Source organism: Onychostoma macrolepis, chromosome 10 (assembly GCF_012432095.1).
Source record: "Onychostoma macrolepis isolate SWU-2019 chromosome 10, ASM1243209v1, whole genome shotgun sequence".
NCBI lineage: Eukaryota > Metazoa > Chordata > Actinopteri > Cypriniformes > Cyprinidae > Onychostoma > Onychostoma macrolepis.
Window position 1 is genome coordinate 22,146,116 of NC_081164.1, and position 27,681 is coordinate 22,173,796.

Below are 27,681 nucleotides of genomic sequence, written 5' to 3' on the forward strand. Positions count from 1 at the left end.
ACCCAAAAATATCCTCACCCTCAGTCATCTGGTCTGAATCAGGGGAGAAATCTGCACAGATTAGCACCGTTTACAAGCTAAAACAGCTCTAAACAAATATGTGGGTGAATTTTAATGTGAGGACAACAGCTGATGGACTTTTTCACTGGAGGAAGCATTATAATGGACTCATATTTTAGCCAGAAACAACATTAAACATCCTAATGAAGGATTTGTTTCTTACAAACACACAGCTTTTGTCTTCTCAAGATGTTAAATGATGGACTGGAGTGGTGTGGATTATTGTGATGTTTTTATAAACCGTTCTCATTCTGACGGCACCCATTCACTGCAGAGGATCCATTGCTGAGCAAGTGATGGAAAGACATTTCTATTCCTTTAATTCCTGAACTATTCCTTTAATATTTTACCCGTAGTGTCTCAACTCAAAGTCAAATACTTAGTAAGTTCTGATGTGTTTCTGTAAAAGAAAATCTGCTTTGAAAACTAAAGTTTTCCTGAGACGTTTACTTATCTGTTCCGCTTTCCATAAAATTAGCATATCACAAGTTTATGAAAAGAAGTTTAAGAGGAGGAAGGTAAATCAAACTTTTTTATCAGATAATTAAACTGTGCCCTATATGACGCATTATTACTGCAAATAAACATCCAGAGGCATCAAATTTGATCAAGTATTTGGATAAACTCATCAACACTGTTATATCTCCAGAACTTTATTTCTGGAACGGTTTGCCAGTTAAGTACAACATAAAATACAAAATAAAACCAACGAAACAAGAACAGTGTCTATGTACAAACATTAAGAATGATAAAATTTCCTTTTCCAATATTAATCGCCGTTTGATTGTCTATTTAACACTATAATTGTATTACATCAAAATTTGTCGAAAAACTGAACTATACCTAGCAACTTTCCCCCCTCCAAAAAGCATAAAAGTGAATGAAAACCGATTGAATATGAAACAAATTAAAGCATAAAACATTCCAAAGATAAGGGAAGGTTTTTCAATGTACATTTTTTTCCCTGGAAGCAGACAACCATTACTACATTACAATTTCAATTTTAAGCCATTAACTTTTTTTTTTTTATACAAACTTTGGACATAAATTACTGCACCAACACAATTTCCTAAAGCTCTTTTCGATTCTTGGAGGGCAGAAGAAATGAATTGCACAACCTACAGGACTGAATTGGAGAATATTGTATTTAAATCGACCAATACACATCCTTCAAGTATGTCAAGACAAAAAATAATAATAATAATAATAATAATAAGGAGGATTCTGGCCGCAGGTACGAGGAAACACGATTTTACAGACACAGCACGAGCCGTCCAATAGATCACCCTCCCAAGCGTTTCCAGGTCGATGCAACATGCAAGTTTTGAATGAGGGTTAAGGCAACACTGCAAACCGGGCTTCTGCCTTAACCGAGAGACATTCGAGTTCAGTAAATCCCTAAGATGCGATAATACTGTACATTCAGCTAGCGCCGCTACTTCCTGTGAAGACGATGGTGGCCCTTCATCTCCAGCGGAGAGGAGGACGCCATATTTCACTCGTATACAGAACGCTAACACACTACACCCACTTGCAGTTGAGTGAATAAATAAATAAATAACTCTCTTCTTAAGCAAATCTCTTATGAGGAAAAGCGTAGAACGAACGGTAAAGGAAGTTGAGAAGGCATTCTTGTGGCATAAGCAGACTCAAAAGCAAGTCTTCAAGTTGAAGTCTGTTTGCCGAGGAAGAAAAAAACAAAAAACAGGAAGGTATGTCAGGTATCTGTACATATTTACAAATTATTGCCATACGAGAGCATGTAAAGTACAACTCAGAAAAGCTGGAAAAAAGAGCAAACGAGGTCCGAAATGATCCGTTTCATCTGTAAGCGATTCTCGATGCATAGATAAACGTCAGGTCAGTGCTTGCAGCAAACGAACGCCGTGCCGGGCAGTGATGAACAGAAAAATCATTTACAACGTTGCATAATCGGTCACTGAAGGGAACAGACGGGTAAAACTGCGGACCGGTTCTGTTCCCGCGGCGAGGAATCCCTGCAAAACGGTTTTTCAATAAATAGTGATCTGGAAATATCGAAACAAACAAATAAAAACAAACAAAAAAACAAAAACAAACATGTGCCAGTATATCACAACCATTTCGGGAAACAAAAACGACCATGATGCAGTCCAATGGTCTTCATTGCAATAAATACGCCAAACGCCAACTGCTAAAGCAAGAGGAACACTAATAAATATGCGTAGAAGTAGAAATTTTTTTTGTTTTTGTTTTTTAAAACCACACACATGTCGTAATACCTCTATTGTATTTAGGGCCTATATATTTGCTAGAACCACTTTCAATTGTTCGTAGGCTTGTTTTTGCAGTCCGCCAACATAGCAGAAAATCTCCCAGGGCTGAACTTCTGGGTTCTTGTGCTCAAAATGGTGCGAAACGAAACAAAGTGGTCGTAAATGCCGTTCAGACGAAGGCTGAGCTGAGTAAACACTGATGGGAACCACAGGAGAGGCTGAGCTCACAGCCAGTCGTCATGGCTTAGAAAAACCCCTTGCCCTCGGCCCAAGTATGCCAGTTCAGTTTTCCACAGTATTCGGACGTAGACACGTTTATGACACTTCCAAAAATTCAAGACTGGAAAATAAATGGCTGTATTAACTCTTGAGAAATCAAGATTTAGGTCTGTACAATTAGACATCACTGATGTCATAGTAAAAAAAAAAAAAAAAGATCTAAAAAGAATCAATCTGTACATATATACACACGTATATAATCAGGAAAACGAAATAAAGCAAATATGCGCAGGAATATGTACATGTTGGATTGCAGCTAGTCCCGTGAGAGTTGGCGCGCTCGTGTTACTCCGACTGTAGCGCCGTGTGCTGATGTAGTGTGTGCGCTCCCATGTAGCTGCCCGCCTCGCCGAAGTCACTGACTGAAACCGCCATTTTGGCACTTGTGATGTGGTGCGTGCGGCCCTCGAAATCCACACCCATGCTCCTGTTGTCGTTTATGAAGGGTTCCGACAGGCCCATCTTCAGCCGCTTGGCCGGGGGCCGCTCGCAGTCCTCGCCGCACACATTGATCTGGCCGAGGTCCGAGTGATAGAAGCCGGTTTCCAGCAGGTTGAGGCAGTCTCCGTCTCCGTTGCTGGAGTAGTTGAGTGGCTCTTCGTGGCTCAGGGGTCCGCGGTGCAGCCCGTCTAGCGAGGAGAAGTTGTAGGAGTCTAGACAGCTCACGTCTGCGGGGTTACACACCGACGCCACCGTGCTAGTCAGCGCTGCAGGAAGAGGTAAAAGTTAGACTCCTCGTCTACTCACCATTTTTGTGCAAAAATACAGGGAAAAATGGTAAATATTACTACAATTTAAAATAACTGTTTACCATGTGAATATGTTGTAAAATGTCATTTATTTTATCTGTGAATTTTCAGTATCATTACTCCAGTCTTCAGTGTCACATGATCCTTCAGAAATCATTCTAATATGCTGATTTGCTGCTCAAGAAATATTTATTATCATTATCAATGTTGAAAAGAGTTGTGCTGCTTCATATTTTTGTGGAAACCATGATACTTTTTCGGGATTCTATAATAAACAGAAATAGTTCAAAAGAACAGCATTTATTTGAAACAAAAATGTATTTGCTGGTACTTTTGATCAGTTTAATGTATCCTGGATCAATAAAAATATTAATTACTTTCCAAAAAAAAAAAAAAAACCTTGACCCCCAAATTAATGTGAGCTGATTGTTTTTTTTTTTACAATACTTATTCAAAAGAAATTACATAGTTGTAATTACTTTTGATTACATATTATAATATTTAATGTATATATAAAAATAATTTATATTAAATATATTAGTTTTTTTAATAATCAAAAGAAATAAACAGTTATGTATAAAATCAATAAGCCACTACAAGCAGTTCATTACAGTCACTTTACTAAAGTTTAAGGTCCCTATTATCACACTAAGCATTACTGTAATACCATGGCTTATTGCCTTATACATTAATAGTCTGACTTCAAAGAATTAAAACAGTAATGAAGTAAAAGCCTGTGTAAAAACCTTTAGTAACGTACCGGAGAGGTCACTGGCTGTGATGGAGTTGAGCAGGTTGAGCTGTTGTTCGGTTGGAGGCTCTATCCTGCCGCTGCTGCTGGAACACACAGAAGCAGATCCATCCACCAAACCCTCGGCCTCATCCACCAACCGGTCCATCAGATCCCTGCAGAGGAAATCAGCCTTCAAAGCTCAGGAGAACTGGGCTAGGCTCACTAAGAAAAACATCTAATACTTTGTATCAAGTTCAGGGTTGGGAATTGAAAAATCAATTCCAATTCCAGAATCGGATACTTGTTATAAGATTAAAATTTCAATTCCACCTATCAATTCCTGTGCGCACATCTTTTTTTTTGGGTGGTGAATAGGGGCTGTTAAAAATGTAGCATTCATTCAAGAGATTCATTCAAAACCACTGATTCACCCAGTAATGAAACAAGTAAATCTTAAGTGAATCACTGAATCATTCCATTCATAAATTCCATGAGATTTTGTTTAGTTGTCTAATATTTATTATTCTTCAGAATTGTGAGAGAACTATATCCTCCATTTAAAAAAAAAAAAGTCTCAATTTATCCAGATTCATGCAGCTCTATCTTGCACACAAGATATAATCATAATATTCAACAGCAATTAAATGCTTTAAAAAAGAGACAGAATAAATAGATATCTAAATGTTTGACTACAGTTTTTTAAACCACACTGGAATCGAAACTGGGGATAGATAAGAATCGGAATAGATAAAAGTCAAACGATACCCAACCCTATTCACACTGAACATTTTAACATCCACTCAACAGAAGATCATTACGAAACTCACGTAACGCCAGGATAACTGCTGAACTTCTTCTTCCCGAATCGGTTTTGCTGGACGAAAAAGTCGAATCGCTCGGACTTCTTCCACATGTAGTAAAACGCAACACATTCTGCCACCGTTCGTGTGTTGACCTTGGAAGAAAAGTTACATGCAACTTAATAATCAAGCATTATTGGAGCAATATGATACAAAACAATGTTTCTGCTTGCATAAAGACACTCTGGAAAATCATTTCAATGACATTATAGACTGACATTTTTTTTAAACTGATCAAATCCAAATGGAAAAAATAAAGACCAACCCTACATTATTTGCCATAGAAAAGCATATGGTACTGGAATTTCATGTTGTATTTAACATGAATGATATCTGAATTATGTAAATACTGACTCAAAACTGCATTTAAATATCTAAGACAACAGTGTTTAGGATCAAAAATGCAGGAGAAAAGACGGCATCTTACTTTGTGTTTCTGGATGAGGTGGAAATTCTTCTCGTACAACAGAAGAGCATGTTCAAAATTCCGACATTCCTCTTCAGACCACGGGAGCATCTCGTCTAAATAACATTTACACAAAATTATTTTTCAACACTCAGTTCAACAAGCCTACTATAACAAAACAAGCAGAACTACGCCAATATTTCCACTTACCCTTTGAGGATTTGTCGTTGCTGCGATACCGTTCAAGAGCTTCCTGGACGTTGTAGTTACACTTTAAAAGCTCATATAAAGCCTGGAGAAAACAAACAGGTTAGTTAACCCTAAAAAACCTACTGAACATTTTCTAAGGTCTCTAAATGATCAACATGAGCAAAACTTTGCTGTTAAACCTGTTGCACACAATCTCCCATCCAATCACATTTTGTCATCTGATTGATGGTTTTTTAACAAGTAAAAGCTGTTTTACTGTAATCGTACAAACGTCCACCTTCAACTCGTGCGTCACATGTCTTTTTGCTGTCAAATCTTGAAATACTGATTCTTATCAAGTGAATGTAAGAACGTTTGTTTCCAGAAGCTTTACTTTCACTGTTCCTCAGCGGAGGAATGATCTTCCCAAGCCTCCAAAATATCTCACATCTTCTGAGTAGCGATTATTTCTTCATCTCTCAAACAGCATTGGATTGCATTGCATTATATGTTTGGATCATTTCAATCTCATCTTACTAAGACATATTATTGGAGATATAGAGTGATATTGATATCATTTTATGTAAGTATCTGCTATACTGTTCTCATGGATTTACCTAGATCTCATTGATTTACATTACAAGCATCAGAATTTCATCACTTTTTGGCCATTTAAAAATAAGAATCTGCACCAAATTGCCTATTTTTGCTCAGTTTGGGCCTCTTAATAAAACTCAGCTGTTTTTCCCCTCCATATTCTCACTATATCAGACTATATGAGCCATAAAAGTCTGATGCCTCAAAAAACACATGCCATTTTTTTTTTTTTTTAGAATTTGAGTACATTTTCAATAAACTGTTCATTAAAAAAAATTCTGACTTTACAGGGTTAAGTGTTATTAATAACAGCACTATGAGTGTCGAAGTGTTCGGTCAAATCTTTGGTAACACTTTACAATAAGGTTCATTAGTTAACATGAACTAAGAATGAACAATACTTCTACAGTATTTATTAACCTTAGTTAATGTTAATTTCAGTATTTACTAATGCATTATTAAAATCTCAAGTTGTGTTTGTTAACATTAGATAATACATTAACATGTTAAAAAATGTTACACCTTATTGTAAAGTGTTACCAAATCTATTAAGTGGACAGTTAACAGCCCATCAGGTGTAACTAATGTGTTCGTTTTGTGTAAAACTACAGATCTGTGATCTTCACCTGCTCGTTGTCTTTGACCAGAGAACATTTGCCATCTCCGTTCAACTTTCCATCCGCACTCAGAGCGTCCTGCAAGAAGCTTTTGACTTTTGACTCGAGTAAGATATCCGGCTGCCAAAGCAGCTGATCTTCCTCTGCGTAAACTGAAAAACACATTCAAGGAAAACCTGCATCAAAATGCTTTTCTACATCTCCAAAAAACAGATTTTCTGCTTGCATGAAAACTGTGCAGATGGTGAAAAATTATTTCAATGACATTTTTCAGCATATCAAATCCCAATGAATAAACTCAAGTCTCACCCTACATTATTTTTCACTAAGAGACACATGTAAACAATGTTTACACCATTTCATGTTGTATTTAACATTGGTGGCATCTGAATCATGTAAACACTGACTCAAATCTGCACTCACTCCATTTAAATATCGAAGACTCACCTTTTTCATGGTCATTATAACAGGTGAGAGCAGGAATTTCTGCCTGATATTCAGATCCCACCATGATCTCCTGTGAAAACACAAATTAATATAATATATGTTAATTGAGCTTTGTCCGACATACATAAATGATAGGAAACAACCCCTTTTAATCTCAAACTTTGAATAAGACTAAATAATCTATTATATCTGACTCTAGACTACAATAACAAAGCCTAGCCTATAGAAAAAACATCTAATAAGTTATCATCCTCACCTTGCGAGAGTCTTCAGGACTCAAACCATCATCCTCACCCTCAGATTCTTTATCTCCATCGTAAACTGCATTCGCTGGAAAACAAATGACAGAATTGAGCGCTACAAAAAAAAAAAAAATCAGACACGTAATGGAAACTGGAGGACAGACTGCACATTTGTAAGTGATAGCAAAGGTAAACAACGTCTATGTGCTTACAGCGAAGAGTCCTGGGGAAGAAATCATTGGTTTCGTGTGACGTCACAGACGGTGTGAGGTCATCGGCAGAAGATTGTGTTTCTTCATCGTCTCCAGAGAGCAGATCTTTAGCGATTTCCTCCTGTTACAAGAAAAGATGACATGTAACAATGTCAATGAACAGTAAAATTATATATGTACAAACTCAACAGGTCAAAAGTTTGGAATAATCACGAATTTATGTTTTTGAAAGAAAATGCTGATTTGCTGCTCAAGAAACATTTCTGATTATTATCAATGTTGAAAACAGTTGTGCTGCTTCAAATTTTGTGGACACCGTGATACATTACCATTCAAAAGTTTGGGGCAAGTACTTTTTTTTTTTTTTTTAATTACGAACTTTTATTATGCAAGGATGAATTAAATAAGTTAAAAGTGACAGTAAAGACAAAGTTACTATAGATTTCTATTTCAAATAAATGCTGTTCTTTTGAACTTTCTATTCAAAGAATCCTGAAAAATAAAAAGTATCATGGTTTCCACAAAAAAATTGGGCAGCACAACATTTTTCAACACTGATAATAATAATAAATGTTTCTTGAGCAGCAAATCAACATATTAGAATCATTTCTGAAGGATCGTATGACACTGAAGTCTGGAGCAATGATGCTGAAATCAGCTTTGATCACAGGAATAAGTTACATTTAATTTACATTCAAACAGAAAACAGTTATCATAAATTGTAATAATATTGTACAATACTACTGTTTTTACTATTTTCGATCAAACAAATGCAGCCTTGGTGAACAGAAGAGACTTCTTTCAAAACACTTTGTAAACAAATCGTAATTATTCCAAATTTGACTGACTGTGTGTATTTGAAGAAGCCAGTCATCCAAAAAAAAACAATAAATCTGAAGATCTTGTTAAAACCATCTATACTTTAGTGACTTACTTTATCTAACGTCATATCGGGCAGCTCATCGGTCAGCTCTACAGATGAACTGTCCGCACTCGACCCTCCGACAGTACTGTCTGCAGCTTCATATCTGTACAACGCCAGCAGCTCTTCCAACGGCATGCTCCCCTCCTGTGAGACAGATGTTTAAATCAACGGTTTATCACTGCAGACAATTCAGAAAACTACAGACGCACAATATGTGCGATGTCATCAGTGCTGGATAATATTAACCAATATCACCATATTGACCGAATATAAGACAATGTTTTTTTTCTTGGAAATACATCTGAAAAAACGCGGTAGTCTTATATTCAGGGTCTAGACTTTGACATGTCAATAATACAACCACAACAATAGGTGGCGCCAAACGCTTAAAACGAGTGTGCCATGAAATATGTAATGTAATGTGTTTCGTAAAGATCGCGAGTGAAAACAAAAGAAGAAAAAAAAGCTTACAGCTGCATGAGTCGTGACTGTCATGTTAGCCTGATGGGACTAAACTTCCTCTGTAAGTGATTTTAAAACAGAAGACAGTACCCAGATTTGAAGACTACAATAAGAATTCACTTCTATTGTTAATAAAATTTTGGTAGGCTACTATGAGATGGATAGCCTGAATGTTATATAATTCATATGGGCTACCTGTTATTTTTATGGTATATCAAAAAGTGTATATTTTTCAATGTCATTGTTGGTACATTTTACCAGTATTTACCATGCTTTTTAAAACAAAAATCAAAATAGGAAAAATATGCAATATGAAAATAATTTAAGAAAAAATGTGTTTTACAGAGAGAGAGAAAAATATTTGGTTTTCAAAAAGCCTTTTTCCAAAAGGTACATCTGGAAAAAGGGGGGTCGTCTTATATTCGGGTCAATACGGTAATACACTGATAATGTACACAATTTTTGTTTTGATAATGTCAGCCTGGTCATATTTGTTATTAGCCACACTATAAAATAATCACAGTCCCCAAATGAAATTGACATGTGTGGTGGACAAAAAAAAACAAAAAAACAAGGCAAACCTTCTCCAGATCATCGATTTCCGAGCTCCCGCTTGACTCGCCCTCCCTCATCTCCTCTTCCTCTAGCGTACGCTCATCATCAAAATCGTGCACCAGCATTTCTGCCGTCGGGTCAAAATCGTGATCTTCCGATGACAAAGAGCCAACTGAAAAGATCAAATAAAAAAATAAATTAAAAAAATAAAAATTATATTATATATATATATATATATTTATTTATGGATAATTTATATATTTAATGTAGTATTAAATTATATTTATTATGTACATTACAAACATACTAATATATATACACACGCTCGCATATGTAATTTATGTGCATTCATATATATATATATATATAATTTTATCAAATAGACATTATCAAATAAATTCAGAGGAAAATTTACCTGGGCTTGTACTTCCCAAGGAAGCCTGAAATTGCAAAAGGAAAAAATACATGAGATGTTTAAGGAATTTACAGTATAATGAAGAATGGTGGTTAACCATAATTTCCACAGGCTATAATTGTTATGTTTGCAAAACTATGGGATACATTTTAAAATGTGTAATAAGTTTTCAAAGTCTTAGTCATTTTGTTAAGTTTTTTGTTTTGATGAGAGTGACAGCTAATAATATCACCACAGTTTTACTGTAATAAAGCTCACTTTAAAGTACTGTTATCATAGTAGTTATTTGTAAGTAACAAGAGTATGAATCGTAACTTGTATATTAATAATATGTTTCGCACCCATGACAGTCCAATGAACGTTAATTAAATTGAATTAGAATTAAATCAACTAAAACTGTCACCGACTATAAAAATATTTAAATGCACAAATATTTTTCATTAAAAAAAAAGAAAGAAATGACTCAAAATTTGTATGTTTTATTAACATAATTTATATTTGAAAATGATACACTGAATATACAACAGAAGCAGTTTGTGAGGGTCACTAACAAGTCAAAGCAATATTTAGTATTTATTCAGAGGTCCCGAGTCTCTTAAACAAAATACAGCCATGAGGAATTATAAAATAATACATGTTTTATTTTAAAAAAAAAAATAAATAAATGGTTTGATGTCGTCACTTCACAGCATCAATCCGGTAACGTTACTGCAGCAATGAAAAAGAAATCACCCTGTAACCACACAGTATTCAGTCGAAAAAACGACAATAACAGAGAAGTAAAAATATGAAAAATGGCGAAATAAAATAAACTACCTGCCTCACGACTAACTAACCATCGCGGCGCGCTCGACGCTCGCGGAGGCTTTAGCGGCTCAGTGAGATCTGACGCCAAATATCGGAACGCTCGACGCTAAAAGAGGCCCTATCGACGTTTTAAACACTCGTTATGACGGCCAAAACCGTTTGTATCTCCACAAAACCAGCCTTTATCCAAAGATAAGACATTATTACATATAATCAGATATAGAAATTCCAAACTAATAGATTGTGGCAAGAGAAATTAACGACCAAAATATGACGCCTTCCCCCTATTTTCCAACTTACCTCCGCCATCTTGGTACCTTTCGGCTACTAAACTGGCTTTACGACGGAGCCCGGATTGACGTTGCGAACCAATGGCGTGAGCGTATTCCTGCTGGTTCGCTCTGATTGGCTGACGCGTTTGAAACGCACGGCGAGCAGGGCACGGGATTGGCTGCTAGGAGCGAGCTGGTTGACGTCGAAATACTGTATTCCAATGGCTTTCATTACCTGAGAATTCATTAGGATGTATTGAAAATACACATATTAAGTTGTAATTTATTATTATTATTTTATATAATTATTTTTATCATTTATTTATTATTATTATTTATTTTTACGCGTATTAGATTATGCAAATTGTCAGAATCATCTTCAGTAAGTGCAATGCTTTTACTTAAAGGAACGATCCATATTGTCTATTTCGAACAAAAATCTTTAGGAAAATAAGTTTGTTTTAAAGCATACGGGTTTTCTTGCCATCTTTCTTTATAATTCTACATCATACGTCTATCTGTTTAATGTTAATGGAGCAGATGGTGGCGCCAGTTACTTGTTAAACACAGTTTCCAAAGTTTCCAAAGAGTGTTGAAGTGAAACTAGTGTGATACATTTACTTTTTTAAGAAAATGGTGCAAATGTAATATGAATTGTCTTGTTTCTGTTCAGAATTTATGATGCATAATTAGGCTATGAAAGTTATTTAATACCTTATATGCCACAATATACAGTATTGTTGGATTGCATTTATCATAAAAAGGCTTTCTAAAAACACAAGCATGTCTTTTAATGCCAGTTTAAATGAGATCTCCTCCTGCAGTTAAACAAAATCCCTGAAACTGTAACGTCACTATTTCTGCCGGTGACACATCTGAGTCTTTACCTGTACAGGTGAAACAAGATTGGGCGACGCTGCAGGTGAAAGCAGAACAAGAAAGTTGAGTTCTCATTTGTCACTGAAGGCTTCAGTCTGACAGCATGCACATTATTAAAGCACACAGGGGATGTTAAGTCATCTTTAGAATCGGAGTGCATGAATAATTGCCTCACTAAATATGCAATAATTCAGTGGACTTTAGGAAAAAATCAGTCGTAAATGCAGAAATCCCAAACTTTTGGTTGACTTTCATCAACTGCAGAGATGGAGATTGAGTCAATGGTGGCAAACTGTGCACTTATAAAAGCACGAGAAGGTATGAATATTTATTTGCTTGTTTTTTTTTTCTTATACATTTGAATAAGAGATTGATTTTTAGGAACAATGCACATTGAATCAGTATAAAAAAATATACTGTGATAAAACATTTTTAAAAGTATTTTTAACAGATTGTAAGCAGTAAAAAATAGTTTTCAAAGTAGGTAAAAAAGATTATTGGAGTGTGTTTTATGAGAACATATTTCAGTTTTTTCATGTTCAATTCCATGTGTTTGTTGCTTGGCATTTATTTGTAATTGTTTGTGAAATTTACTAACAATTTCTAAATTAAAATTGTTTCTACACCAAATTTGTTTGTGTACATTAAAAAAAAAAGAGTTAATTTCACAATTAATGAGTTAATTTCATAATTAATTACAAATAAACAGCAAGCAACGCATTGAATTAAAGTTGAAATTTTGAAGTAGAGAGACTGAAATAGTATTTTCTTGTAAAATGTACTCAATACTCGAAAATCATTTTTTTCAGTAAAGGGAAAAAATCATTTTTTACAGTGAAGGGAAAAAAAAAAAATTTTTTTCAGTAAAGGGAAAAAAAAATTTTTTTTACAGTAAAGGGTAAATTCATTCAAATTTAAATAAAAATAACATTTTATGGGTAACCAAAATACTTTTGGGCAGTTAACATGTCTTGCAGTGTAACATTTAAAACAATTTCAAACAATATTCTGCTGATTATTTAACAATTACTATGCTTTTATGAGACTGTAAGTGCTTTTAAAAATAAATCCACACTGCATTTCTTTGAATATGAACCAGTGAAGACAAGATTGTGATAAAAAATAATAAAATAGCTTGATGCAGAAACAGTTTTCACTCAAAGATCGCTAGTAAATTTCACTTTTAATTACAAAGAATCTTAGTTTTACTTTTTAAAAAAATAATTTTTCAACAGTGTACAGGACCTATAAGATATCCTTTTTCCTTTATACATTCATATGAACTTTACCTAAAATCTTTTTGTTTTCATTATATGTCAGCATAAGCATGTCTTATGCTTAATGTTCCAAGTGGACACTTCAAAACACTGGGCAAAACCAAAAATTGTGATGTTTTGCAGTGCTCGGTTGAGGTCCCTGTTGCCGTGAGCAAAAGAAACAGTACATTCAACATATTTTCGTTTGTCCTGCACCTCTAACCTGAAATACTCTGACCTCAAACAAAACCAGACACACAATGCCTTTGACGTCACCCGGGCCTTGCATCACAAACAGGTCTGACTTCTTTCGCTGCGCTTAAAAGCCTGTCAGCAATCCAACTTATCTGTGCGCTAAAAATAGATTCAGTTGCTGTTTCCAAATATGCAAAACCTGTCACGTTTTGTCAACTTTACAACTAGACATCTAGTTCTTCAGCACTGACTGCTCAAGTGAACAGGTACAAGTCATTCGTTAACACTTTCTCACATAAAAGCTGTAGTTTTTTGTGTGGTGAAGAGTATTGTCTGTGTGAAGGATTCGTAAGGTGTGTCCTCTCATATCTGATATCTGTGGCTTCTACAACTTCATTCCCACTGCTATTTTTAGCACAGGCTCATATAGTAGAGGATGCCATGGATTCTTTTCGGTTTTGCTGTCAACAAACCGTCATTCAAACAGAACACACACACACACACAAACAAACAAACAAACACACACACACACACACACACACACACACACACACACACACACACACACATGTGTGTGATTAATAAAGCTTCAGAATGTTTCCAAAACAAACGTTTCTATAGTGGCTATAAGTGTATTGCATTTCTAACTTTTTGTCAACAACAAAAGTCACCTTCTGAAGAACTTCGAATAATAAACATAAATATTATTGTTCATGAATATATTTTAAGGGAGGTGTCATTTTGGTATTTCTGAAAATTTTGAAGGACGCACAGTTATGGATGGCTAAAGTACTCTAAAAGAGATTATTACATTAAAAAAATTTTTAATTCACACATACAGTGAGGAAAATAAGTATTTGAACACCCTGCTATTTTGCAAGTTCTCCCACTTAGAAATCATGGAGGGGTCTGAAATTGTCATCGTAGGTGCATGTCCACTGTGAGAGACATAATCTAAAAAAAAAATCCAGAAATCACAATGTATGATTTTTAACTATTTATTTGTATGATACAGCTGCAAATAAGTATTTGAACACCTGTCTATCAGCTAGAATTCTGACCCTCAAAGACCTGTTAGTCTGCCTTTAAAATGTCCACCTCCACTCCATTTATTATCCTAAATTAGATGCACCTGTTTGAGGTCGTTAGCTGCATAAAGACACCTGTCCACCCCATACAATCAGTAAGAATCCAACTACTAACATGGCCAAGACCAAAGAGCTGTCCAAAGACACTAGAGACAAAATTGTACACCTCCACAAGGCTGGAAAGGGCTACGGGAAATTGCCAAGCAGCTTGGTGAAAAAGGTCCACTGTTGGAGCAATCATTAGAAAATGGAAGAAGCTAAACATGACTGTCAATCTCCTCGGACTGGGGCTCCATGCAAGATCTCACCTCGTGGGGTCTCAATGATCCTAAGAAAGGTGAGAAATCAGCCCAGAACTACACGGGAGGAGCTGGTCAATGACCTGAAAAGAGCTGGGACCACCGCTTCCAAGGTTACTGTTGGTAATACACTAAGACGTCATGGTTTGAAATCATGCATGGCACGGAAGGTTCCCCTGCTTAAACCAGCACATGTCCAGGCCCGACTTAAGTTTGCCAATGACCATTTGGATGATCCAGAGGAGTCATGGGAGAAAGTCGTGGTCAGATGAGACCAAAATAGAACTTTTGGTCATAATTCCACTAAACGTGTTTGGAGGAAGAAGAATGATGAGTACCATCCCAAGAACACCATCCCTACTGTGAAGCATGGGGTGGTAGCATCATGCTTTGGGGTGTTTTTCTGCACATGGGACAGGGCGACTGCACTGTATTAAGGAGAGGATGACCGGGGCCATGTATTGCGAGATTTTGGGGAACAACCTCCTTCCCTCAGTTAGAGCATTGAAGATGGGTCGAGGCTGGGTCTTCCAACATGACAATGACCAAGCACACAGCCAGGATAACCAAGGAGTGGCTCTGTAAGAAGCATATCAAGGTTCTGGCGTGGCCTAGCCAGTCTCCAGACCTAAACCCAATAGAGAATCTTTGAGGGAGCTCAAACTCCGTGTTTCTCAGCGACAGGCCAGAAACCTGACTGATCTAGAGAAGATCTGTGTGGAGGAGTGGGCCAAAATCCCTCCTGCAGTGTGTGCAAACCTGGTGAAAAACTACAGGAAACGTTTGACCTCTGTAATTGCAAACAAAGGCTACTGTACCAAATATTAACATTGATTTTCTCAGGTGTTCAAATACTTATTTGCAGCTGTATCATACAAATAAATAGTTAAAAATCATACATTGTGATTTCTGGATTTTTTTTAGATTATGTCTCTCACAGTGGACATGCACCTACGATGACAATTTCAGACCCCTCCATGATTTCTAAGTGGGAGAACTTGCAAAATAGCAGGGTGTTCAAATACTTATTTTCCTCACTGTAAATCTGTAAATCATTTATTTTTATATTTTAATTTTAGCATTGTTGTTCTGTGTTTTTCTCATGTTTGTTTTTATAGTTCATTTCAAGTTTTATTTTCGTTTTTTACATACACTCACATATGTTTACATCATAATAGTATTTATTGTACACTGATTTTATTTTATTTTAGTTCGTTTATTTTATTCTCTGTTTTTAATGTTTTTAGTTTTAATTAAGCATAATAATCCTATAATGAAAAGCAAGTTTTCATTACTAATAATTTCAATAATGCACATTTATGGGTGGCTAATCTAAATCAGGATGAAACCAATAATTAAATGTACCCATTTAATTTGTAATATTTCATGGAAACACAATTACTGTGTTATTTCGTGATATCTAAATGTCTTTTTTCATATGAATAATTTTGGAATGACACATAAAAGACAAATCATTCTGAATTTGATTCCTTGTAGGCTCTCATATTATATTGAGCTGTAAAAGTCTTTTCGGTTTCTCTCTTTCTTCCACGGTGCAGTAGGCAACGGTGGGAACCGCAAAGGAAGGAGTCGAAAATGGAATGAATTTCTGTGTTTCCCGCACATAAACGAGTGCATAGAGCTAGAGAAAAGCATCGGTGAGAAGAAGTTCATGTTTAGTTTTTATAATGTTTTAATTCTTTGCAGTGGAGTTTATATACAGTGCCACAGATCCTGTGGTGCATATAGACACCATAACTTTGGGAAAACGTCAAATTATCAATACTACAAATTAATAATGTTAGATAGTGTCCTGATTGTTGTTTTTAAGCTGCAATAATATATTTGCGATTAATTGCATGAATGCACTGTTATTTTCTGTCATTCAGAGCGAGATTATTACAGTCTGTGTGTCACACAGCCCATCGGAAAACAGCTCTTCCGTCTTTTCTGTGCAGTTAAATCTGATCTGCAGCACTGCATCGACCTGTTGGATGAAACGGTATGATTTTTTTTCTCATTGTTTCTCTCTGGTTTTTCTCATTGTGATGGATGATTAAGGGAATTTGGGCTTTGTTTTCCCTCCTATTTATATTTCTGTGAAACAGGAAGCCATGGCTGGATAATTTCATGTTCATAATCACCCTGGAGTGCTCAAAATTGTGAATATGAATGGGAATAAGAATTTCTAGGGGTGCCAATAATTGTGTCCAACGTGTATTTGAGAAAAACATTTATTTCATAATGATATTTCCCCCCATTTTAAATTCTTATTATCCAATGAAAGGTTAGATTTTTGTGAATTTTTTAAATAAAAGATCAAAAGGATTAACAATGCAGATTAAATTTCACAGCCTTCTTTGATCATATTTACCAAGGGTGCCAATATTTTTGGCCATGACTGTGTATATATATATATATATATATATATATATATATATACAGTGGGGCAAAAAAGTATTTAGTCAGCCACCAATTGTGCAAGTTCTCCCACTTAAAAAGATGAGAGAGGCCTGTAATTTTCATCATAGGTATACCTCAACTATGAGAGACAAAATGAGGGGGAAAAAATCCAGAAAATCACATTGTAGGATTTTTAAAGAATTAATTGGTAAATTCCTCGGTAAAATAAGTATTTGGTCACCTACAAACAAGCAAGATTTCTGGCTCTCACAGACCTGTAACTTCTTCTTTAAGAGGCTCCTCTGTCCTCCACTCGTTACCTGTATTAATGGCATCTATTTGAACTTGTTATCAGTATAAAAGACACCTGTCCACAACCTCAAACAGTCCAACTCCAAACTCCACCATGGCTAAGACCAAAGAGCTGTCAAAGGACACCAGAAACAAAATTGTAGACCTGCACCAGGCTGGGAAGACTGAATCTGCAATAGGTAAGCAGCTTGGTGTGAAGAAATCAACTGTGGGAGCAATTATTAGAAAATGGAAGACATACAAGACCACTGATAATCTCCCTCGATCTGGGGCTCCACGCAAGATCTCACCCCGTGGGGTCAAAATGATCACAAGAACTGTGAGCAAAAATCCCAGAACCACACGGGGGGACCTAGTGAATGACCTGCAGAGAGCTGGGACCAAAGTAACAAAGGCTACCATCAGTAACACACTGCGCCGCCAGGGACTCAAATCCTGCAGTGCCAGACGTGTCCCCTGCTTAAGCCAGTACATGTCCGGCCCGTCTGAAGTTTGCTAGAGAGCATTTGGATGATCCAGAAGAGGATTGGGAGAATGTCATATGGTCAGATGAAACCAAAATAGAACTTTTTGGTAAAAACTCAACTTGTCGTGTTTGGAGGAGAAAGAGTGCTAAGTTGCATCCAAAGAACACCATACCTACTGTGAAGCATGGGGGTGGAAACATCATGCTTTGGGGCTGTTTTTCTGCAAAGGGACCAGGACGACTGATCCGTGTAAACGAAAGAATGAATGGGGCCATGTATCGTGAGATTTTGAGTGAAAACCTCCTTCCATCAGCAAGGGCATTGAAGATGAAACGTGGCTGGGTCTTTCAGCATGACAATGATCCCAAACACACCGCCCGGGAAACGAAGGAGTGGCTTCGTAAGAAGCATTTCAAGGTCCTGGAGTGGCCTAGCCAGTCTCCAGATCTCAACCCCATCGAAAATCTTTGGAGGGAGTTGAAAGTCCGTGTTGCCCAGCGACAGCCCCAAAACATTACTGCTCTAGAGGAGATCTGCATGGAGGAATGGGCCAAAATACCAGCAACAGTGTGTGAAAACCTTGTGAAGACTTACAGAAAACGTTTGACCTCTGTCATTGCCAAAGAAGGGTATATAACAATAAGTATTGAGATGAAATTTTGTTATTGACCAAATACTTATTTTCCACCATAATTTGCAAATAAATTCTTTAAAAATCCTACAATGTGATTTTCTGGATTTTTTTTTTCTCATTTTGTCTCTCATAGTTGAGGTATACCTATGATGAAAATTACAGGCCTCTCTCATCTTTTTAAGTGGGAGAACTTGCACAATTGGTGGCTGACTAAATACTTTTTGCCCCACTGTATATATACACACACACACACACACACACTATTTATTTATGTTTTTTGTGGGGTTTTTTGGCTGACAAAAACAGAGCCCCTGGTCTAATTGAAATGATTTTTCAAAGTAAACAACAGAAGGATTATTGGAATACATTTTACAAGAAAATACAGTAACACTTTTAATTTAATTTTAAGGTGTCCTTGTTACATGTGTTACATGTACTTACTATAATAAAAATAAATTATACATAATTACATGCAAGGAGCCCTAAACCAAACCCTAATTCTAACCCTAACCATATAAGTACATGCAGTTAATTAATATTACTCAGTACATCGGTTACACATTTGAAACAACATGCTGCTTGCCATTTATTTGTGAAACTGAACTGCAATTTCTGAGTGAAAAAGAATCATACATCAAATTATTTTCAGTGTATATGAACGTTTACATGACCTGATACTAGATTATCTATTTTACATTTTGTGAAATGCAGTTTTTTAATATTAGTGAATAAATGTTTTTACTCTGTCAGGCGGAATATGAGGTCACACCGGATGACAAGAGAAAGAACATTGGCAAACAACTCATCAACAAATATCTCACCTCACAGGTTTTTAAACATTCATTTATTCCTTTCACCTCATTTCCAATCTGATAATCAAAACATAATATTGCAGTTATTGCAAAAAATGTCACTAACAGGTCTAAACTACAAGAAAAGGGGCTACATGACTGTCTCACCTGAAGGAAGGTGTTTTCACGCTCATGTGTGTGTTCAGTCCTCTAGGGTGCGTGAGATTGTAGACAGGGAACTTGAGAAGAGCAGCTGCAATCTGGAGCTCAAAGCTTCTGAAAATATATTCAGCTGCTGCCAAAAGTCAGTTCCTCAAGTTTGGTTATCAATGCATCTGTACATGTGTGTCTGTGAGTATTGATGTGACATGCATTTGGGTCTTGCAGGGCACTTCATGAGTATCTGAGTGGAGCTCCATTTGCAGAGTATCAGAAAAGCATGTACTTTGACCGATTCCTGCAGTGGAAGATGGTGGAGAGGTTAGTGTGAATCGTTTTAAAGGAATAGTTCACCAAAAAATGAACATTTGCTAAAAATGTCCTCACCCTCAGACCATCTAAGATGTAGATGAGTTTGTTTCTTCAGCAGATTTGGAGAAATCTAGCATTATATCACTTGCTCAGCAATGGATCCTCTGCAGTGAATGGGTGCCGTCAGAATGAGAGTCCAAACAGCTGATAAAATCATCACAATAATCCACAAGTAATCCATACCACTCCAGTCCAGTCCATCAATTAAAGTCTCAAGAAGTGAAAAGCTGCGTGTTAGTAAAAAAAAAACAAATCTATCAAGACGTTTTTAACTTCAAACCTTTGCTTCTGGCTAAAATACGAGACTATAATCCATAATAATGCTTCCTCCAGTGAAAAAGTCGTCTGGTTTGAATCAGGAGAGAAATCTGCACAGATCAAGCACCGTTTACAAGCCAAAACAGATCTAAACAAATATGTTGATTTTTCACTGCAGGAAGCGTTATGGATTATGGACTCGTATTTTAGCGAGAAGCAACCGTTTGAAGTTTAATACATGGATTTGTTTCTTACAAACACACAGATTTTCACTTCTTGAGACTTTAATTGATGGACTGGAGTGGTGATGGACTTATTGTGATGGTTTTATCAGCAGTTTGGACTCTCATTGTGACGGCACCCATTCACTGCAGAGGAGCAAGTGATGTAATGCTACATTTCTCCAGATCTGATGAAGAAACAAACTCATCTACATCTTGAATGGCCTAAGTAAACTTTCAGAAAATTTTCATTTTTCATCATTAACTATTCATTATTAAAGCATCACAAGCAATGCTGTTTCCTTCAGGAAATGTTTTGAACAAACTATGACATCTCTTTCATCCTTGCAGACGCCCGATCAAACGAGACATATTTCGAGAGTACCGAGTTTTGGGAAAGGGTGGGTTTGGAGAGGTGAGACCAAATCTGGTAGCCATTCTTTTAATCTGGAGAAGATAATCATACCCACAGAAGCTTATAATAGAAATAAAGAGGAAAGTGTAATGTGACACCTCTGGTTCCAGGTGTGTGCGTATCAGTCCCGAGCATCAGGGAAAATGTACGCGTGTAAGAAACTAGAGAAGAAGCGCATTAAGAAGCAAAGAGGAGAAGCCATGGCCCTCAATGAGAAACAGATTCTAGAACGGGTCAACAGCAGATTTGTGGTGAGATTTATGATTATTATCAGTAACCAAGTCTCGTTGAATCTCACAAAACAGGTTCAGGTCAGATTTCACTCCAAAATCAAAAAAAGAAAGAAGATTTTATAAATATATTTAAAACATATATAAAGAAGTTACAATAAAAAATCTATATAAAGTATATAATTTCATACACATACTGTATAAAAATAACTTGTGTATATATATAGCTATTTTATATAGCTTTTATATGTATGTTATTTTTATAGAATTTTTATTGTAACTTACACAGTGTATGTATGAGAAATATAGACCTAAAAGAATGTAAACATATAAAAATATAGAATATAGATATATTAGTAATTAAGAATGAAGACTATAAATGTGTGTGTGGTATACACACACAAACACACACACACACACACATATATATATATATATATATATATATTAGTGCTGTCAAACGATTAATCGCAGTTGGATTATCGCATCCAAAATAAAAGTTTTTTTTACATAATATGAGTACTGTATATTTATTATGTATATATAAATAAAAACACATGCATGTATATATTTAAGAATAATATGTTATGTTTATATATTCAATATATTTATATATAATAATATAAATATAAATATATATATACATGTATATATAAATCTATTTCAAAATACATACTGAATGTGTGTGTATTTATATATACATAATAAATAAACAGTACTCATACATATATAATGTAAACAAAAACTTCTTTCATTTAATATTTATCAAACATTTAACATACACACACACACACACACACACACACATATATATATATATATATATATATATAGGTCGTATTTATTTTTAACGCTGAAATTTCGGACGAAAATTTCGTACTCAGTGTGCAATGACCTTTACAGTGAAGAGAATTTGAGAATTAAGTCAAACTGCAATATATATATATATATATATATATATATATATATAGTGCTGTCAAACGATTAATCGCAGTTGGATTATCGCATCCAAAATAAAAGTTTTTTTTACATAATATGAGTACTGTATATTTATTATGTATATATAAATAAAAACACATGCATGTATATATTTAAGAATAATATGTTATGTTTATATATTCAATATATTTATATATAATAATATAAATATAAATATATATATACATGTATATATAAATCTATTTCAAAATACATACTGAATGTGTGTGTATTTATATATACATAATAAATAAACAGTACTCATACATATATAATGTAAACAAAAACTTCTTTCATTTAATATTTATCAAACATTTAACATACACACACACACACACACACACACACACACATATATATATATATATATATATATATATAGGTCGATTTATTTTTAACGCTGAAATTTCGGACTAAAATTTCAGACTCAGTGTGCAATGACCTTTACAGTGAAGAGAATTTGAGAATTAAGTCAAACTGCAATATATATATATATATATATATATATATATATATATGTAGTAGAAAAAATCTATTTCTGTAAGAAAATGTTTTCTTTTATTTTTTGTTATTCTTGTTCTCCTTTTTGAATTCGTAATGAACTATGAGCTGTTTTGTGTGATTTTGCTGTCTGAATGTGTCAGGTCAGTTTAGCATACGCTTACGAGACGAAAGGGGTTCTTTGCCTGGTGCTGACGCTGATGAACGGAGGAGACCTGAGGTTTCACATCTATAACATGGGCACCGAGGGGCTCAACAAAGAAAGAGTACAGTTTTATGCTGCTGAGATCCTGTGCGGCTTGAGCCATCTTCATAAAAAGTCCATTGTTTATAGGTAGGTTAATGCGCTGGACGCACTTGACAGAGTTTCCAGAAATCTACCTGTGAGGAAGAACCAAACAGATCAAGCCTGTCTCATAATTACATGCTTTGTTTCATTTCTATCAGGGATTTAAAACCAGAAAACATTCTGCTGGATGATAATGGTATGTGAACTTCCCCATAAAAACAAGATGTTAACTGCCCATTCAAGCTTTGTAACATTCCCTTCAGGATCAAAAATTTCCCTAAACTGTCTATTTTTAGCATAATCAACCAGGAAACACTTCTCCAAAATCACTTTCATTATCATAAATGAGGAAATTAAAGCACTTCAGGGCATGTCAGTTTGAACCTTTGTTCTGTGTGACATTATTATCCTGTTGCATAAAATTCTGATCCGACTTTTAAATACAGTGACCTTAAAAATACTGAAGAGTCTTTGCCAAATGTTGGTGACACTGTTAAGTATGGAACTCTGTTTCCAACAGGGAATAAAAAATAAAAAAGATAATTTTTTTTTTTTTTTATCTCATCACAAAATAAAAAAAGGTAAAATGGTCATTGTTTTTTTTCTTCTCAAAATTCTGATTTTTATTTTATTTTATTATTTATTTATTTTTTTGCAATGATAAGTCAATTGCTAACAATTCCAAATTGCAAGAAAAACAAAAGATATTAAAGATATAAAATATCAGAAGAAAAAAACTCTGAATTATGAGATAAAAAAGTCGCAATTACCTTTTTTATTTTTTATTTCATGGAATGGAAATAATAATAAACAGGCTTTCATAGTTAAAGGGATAGTTCACCCAAAAATGAAAATTCTGTCATTAATTACTCACCCTCATGTCGTTCCAAACCCGTAAGACCTTCGTTCATCTTTGAAACACAAATTAAGATATTGTTTAATTTAGTTAAAATAGCCCAAGAAAGCGCAAAGAAAATAAAAATAACGACTTTCTTCAAAAATTTCTTCGCTTCCGTGTCAGTCTTCGCCATGAGTTGAATAGAACTGTTATCAGGAACTTTTCCTTCCAGGTATTTAGTTCTTAGCCTAGAAAGATTTAAAAACTGAAATCCCCCCCACCCCCTTTTTTTCTTTTCTTTTTTTTTAGCTGTTAGATGATGTTGTGTTAATCATAATTTTGCCATCTGTCCCTGTTTTCTGACAGGTCACATTCGGATCTCTGATTTAGGACTAGCCGTAATCTTGCCAGAAGAAAAACTTGTGAAGGGCAGAGTGGGAACAGTGGGATACATGGGTATGAAAATCATCTTAGTACATTATACTTGACATTAAAAAAATTATATATATATATATTCTATTTTTGCACAAAGTCACTTCTGCTCACCAAGGCTGCAGTAAAACAGTGATATAGTCAAATATTATTACAATTGCAAATAACTATTCTTTATTTTAATATATTGTAAAATGTAATTTATTCCTTTGATTAAAGTTGAATTTTCAGCATCATTACTCCAGGCTTCAGTGTCACATGATCCTTCAGATATCATTCTAATATACTGATTTACTGCTCAAGAAACATTTCTGATTATTATCACAATGTTGAAAACAGTTGTGCTGCTTCATATTTTTCTGGAAACTGATACAGTGTATTTTTCAGGATTCACAGATGAATAGAAAGTTCAAAAGGACAGCATTTATTTGAAATAGATTATTTTGAAACATTATAAATGTCTTTACTGTCACTTTTAATCAATTTATTGCATGCTTGCTGAACAGAAATATTATTTAATTTATTTTTAGGACCATCAAGATTTGCATTACATTAAAGTAATGATAACAAGGAGGAAATATGTTTAATCAGCATTAAAATGATTTCACGATAATAATAATAAAAGCTCTTAATAGTCCTACATTAGATTTAATTTTCTTTATGCAAAATAATTTTTTTAACATATTTTTTCACATCTTCAGCACCAGAAGTCATTACAAACACGTACTATAGTGTAAGTGTGGACTGGTGGGGACTCGGGTGTCTAATTTACGAGATGACGGACGGAAATCCTCCGTTCCGCAACCACAAGGAACGACTGCCGAGGCAGGAGATGGAAAGGCGAGTTCTGGAGATGATCGAGAATTATGGGAAGAAGTTCGACGAGGACACCAAATGCATCTGCAAAAGTGTGAGGCTGCATTTTATGCACCGTTGAATCAGTACAATCCTCCACTGATTTCACTGATATGATCTGATCTAATCTACCACTCGGTCTGATTAGGTCTTACTTTCTATTTAAAAAGAATACTATAAATATTTCAAATTGTTTTATGATTTAGCTCCTGGCTAAAAACCCAAAGGAGAGATTGGGCTGCAAATATGGGCATGGATCAGAGGTCATCAAAGGTCACGCGTTCTTTAAGGACATAAATTTTACGAGGCTTGAGGCCGGAATGATGTCGCCACCCTTTGTTCCCGACGTGAGTGACACTTCTGATTGTTATTAATGTTGAGCACAGTTGTGCTGCTTCATATCTTTTGGAAACTGATACATTTTGTTTGATGAATAGAAAGTTCAAAAGAACAGCATTTAACTGAAATAGGAATCTTTTGTAACATTATAAATGTCTTTACTGTCGCTTTTGAGCAATTAAATGCATTCTTAATGAATAGAAGTATTCATTTCTTCAAAAAAAATCATGACTCAAAACTTTTGAACGGCAGTGTATATATTAAAGAAAATGAAGCCTATTTTAGAGCAATTAAAATTTGCTAAATTTCCATGATAATTAACCCTCATATTGTGTCTTAAGGATTTTCTTCTTCCCAAAAATGCTGATTTGTGTTTTCACATTGGACTAAAACTTACTGACTTTGCTCACACAGGGTAACAACTCCAACACCCCCCATCAAAAAAATTGTATAACTTTTTGGGGATGTCATACTCGTACTGTTCCTGGTCAAAAAAATAAAAAAATACATAAATAGTTTATTAATTATTTTATTAATTTTCTTATTAATTATTTATTCATTGAGTAATCAATTTCTCATTATGTTATATTATTACCAAATATTGGATTCAATCTATTTGCCAACTTCTTTTCTTTCAGTTAACACAGGTTTTGTATTTCTCATTGGAGCTGGTTAATCGTAGGCCTTATTGATCTCAGCTTATCTCAGTTTTTGAGTGAACATTGCCAAAAGGCATAAAGACAGAATGATAACCTATGGGTGCCGCCACCTTTTCTTCCTGCCGTGAATGCTGGTTTTTCACCTGAAAACAATCCTGTGATGTTATTCTCTCCACCAGCCGAGAGCAGTTTACTGCGCAGACGTCCTGGACATCGATCAGTTCTCTACGGTTAAAGGAGTGAGCCTTGGTGAGGTCGATGAAAATTTCTACAGCAAGTTTAACACGGGAAGCGTGCCTGTGCCCTGGCAGAATGAGGTAAGGAAGAAACATCAGAGGACAATTTATGCTCAACTTTTCGTGTGACCCTGGAGCACAAAAGCAGTCATAAGTAGAACAGGTATATTTGTAGCAATAGCCAACAATACATTGTATGGGTCAAAATGATTGATTTTTCTTTTATGCAAAAAATCATTAGGATATTAAGTAAAGATCATGGTCCATGAAGATATTTTGTAAATTTCCTACCGTAAATGTATCAAAAGCTAATTTTTGATTAGTAATATGCATTGCTAAGAACTTCATTTGGACAAATTTAAAGGTGATTTTCTCAATATTTAGATTTTTTTGCACCCTCAGGTTCCAGATTTTCAAATAGTTGTATCTCAGCCAAATATTGTCCTCCTATCCTAACAAACCATACATCAATGGAAAGCGTATTCATTCAGCTTTCAGATGATGTATAAATCTCAATTTCCAAACATTGACCATTATGACTGGTTTTGTGGTCCAGGGTCACATATATGCTTTTGTAAAATTCATTTAGATGATAGAGACAGAGTGTTTCAAAGACCTGAATGTGTTCGGGCCACGAGGAACAAGAACACCGGATCTGGACCGCAGCATTGTGATCCCAAAGACCAGCTCCGAGACTCAGCTCATCCATCGGAGTCCTACTGAAAACGGCCGACAGAGCCTGCTGAACCGATTCTTCAAGAGACGCGTAAGGAGCAGTTTCAAATGACAACTCTAGCTATGTTTACATGCACATAAATAGTTGGTTAGTAATTTGATTGAAAAGACTTCATGTGAACACCTCAATAGTTCCTACTGAGCTTGATCCGAACTAAATTTTGATCAGATTGAAAGGAAAAAAGTTATGGAAGCCAAAACAGGTAAATAAAAATTCATTAAATTTTTCTCATAATTCCAAGAATTTCAAGATACAAACTCACATCTGTGAGAAAAAAGTCAGAATTGTATGATATTAACTTGCAATTTGCGCAAAGTCAGAATTATGATATATAAACTCGCAATTGTGAGAAAAAAGGCAGAATTGTGAGATAAAAGTTCGCAATTAACGAAAATGTATTATTCCGAATATTCAAAGGTCATTTACAAATTGACACAATTCTGACTTTTTTCTTGCAATTACGAGTTTACATCTTGCAATTCTTGAAATAATGAGAAGGAAAAATCAGAACTGTGTGATAAAAAGTCGCAAGTCAGAATTATGATTTATAAACTCGCAATTGCATGAAAAAAGTCAGAATTGTGAGGTAAAAAGTCACAATTACCTTTTTTTTTAAATTAATTCTGAGATATAATTCTAAGTTTATATCTTACAATTCTGACTTTGCAAAAGCCACAATTAGCAAAAAATGTGACAGTGCTTTGATTATATCTAGGTTATTTACAACTTACTAACTTTTGTCGTATGATATTTATAG

General features: G+C 35.0%; 2 protein-coding genes and 1 long non-coding RNA gene across 5 annotated transcripts in view; 1 reads left to right on the forward strand and 2 right to left on the reverse strand.

The window, feature by feature from the left end:
- Positions 1–692: 692 nt before the first annotated feature.
- mier3a (mesoderm induction early response 1, family member 3 a) lies at positions 693–11,205 on the reverse strand. The gene is made up of 13 exons (XM_058788528.1): positions 11,111–11,205; positions 10,004–10,028; positions 9,615–9,760; positions 8,581–8,715; positions 7,647–7,767; positions 7,449–7,522; positions 7,193–7,262; positions 6,755–6,897; positions 5,553–5,634; positions 5,364–5,458; positions 4,904–5,031; positions 4,104–4,249; positions 693–3,301 (listed from the first exon to the last, which is right to left on the reverse strand). The coding sequence occupies exons 1-13, from the start codon at positions 11,117–11,119 to the stop codon at positions 2,880–2,882; spliced, it is 1,596 nt and encodes a 531-aa protein (XP_058644511.1). The 5' UTR covers positions 11,120–11,205; the 3' UTR covers positions 693–2,879.
- The window catches only part of grk5 (G protein-coupled receptor kinase 5), a 28,477-nt gene continuing 4,076 nt past the window's right edge, over positions 3,281–27,681 (forward strand). For 2 of the 3 annotated variants that reach the window (XM_058788525.1, XM_058788526.1), the window contains exons 1-15: positions 12,056–12,279; positions 16,359–16,457; positions 16,689–16,801; positions 19,366–19,443; positions 19,613–19,710; positions 19,794–19,886; positions 20,768–20,831; positions 20,942–21,082; positions 22,684–22,874; positions 22,988–23,025; positions 24,034–24,123; positions 24,801–25,009; positions 25,161–25,301; positions 26,132–26,269; positions 26,778–26,954. In XM_058788525.1, coding sequence (XP_058644508.1) covers positions 12,228–12,279; positions 16,359–16,457; positions 16,689–16,801; positions 19,366–19,443; positions 19,613–19,710; positions 19,794–19,886; positions 20,768–20,831; positions 20,942–21,082; positions 22,684–22,874; positions 22,988–23,025; positions 24,034–24,123; positions 24,801–25,009; positions 25,161–25,301; positions 26,132–26,269; positions 26,778–26,954 — 1,722 coding nt within the window. In that variant the 5' untranslated portion in view covers positions 12,056–12,227. Of the gene's footprint in view, positions 3,314–12,055; positions 12,280–16,358; positions 16,458–16,688; positions 16,802–19,365; positions 19,444–19,612; positions 19,711–19,793; positions 19,887–20,767; positions 20,832–20,941; positions 21,083–22,683; positions 22,875–22,987; positions 23,026–24,033; positions 24,124–24,800; positions 25,010–25,160; positions 25,302–26,131; positions 26,270–26,777; positions 26,955–27,681 lie in introns of those variants that run through there. The other variant, XM_058788527.1, reaches the window with a different exon arrangement.
- Positions 10,467–11,100, reverse strand: LOC131547838 (uncharacterized). The gene is made up of 2 exons (XR_009273028.1): positions 10,820–11,100; positions 10,467–10,711 (listed from the first exon to the last, which is right to left on the reverse strand). It is a non-coding gene; the product is annotated as an uncharacterized LOC131547838 (long non-coding RNA).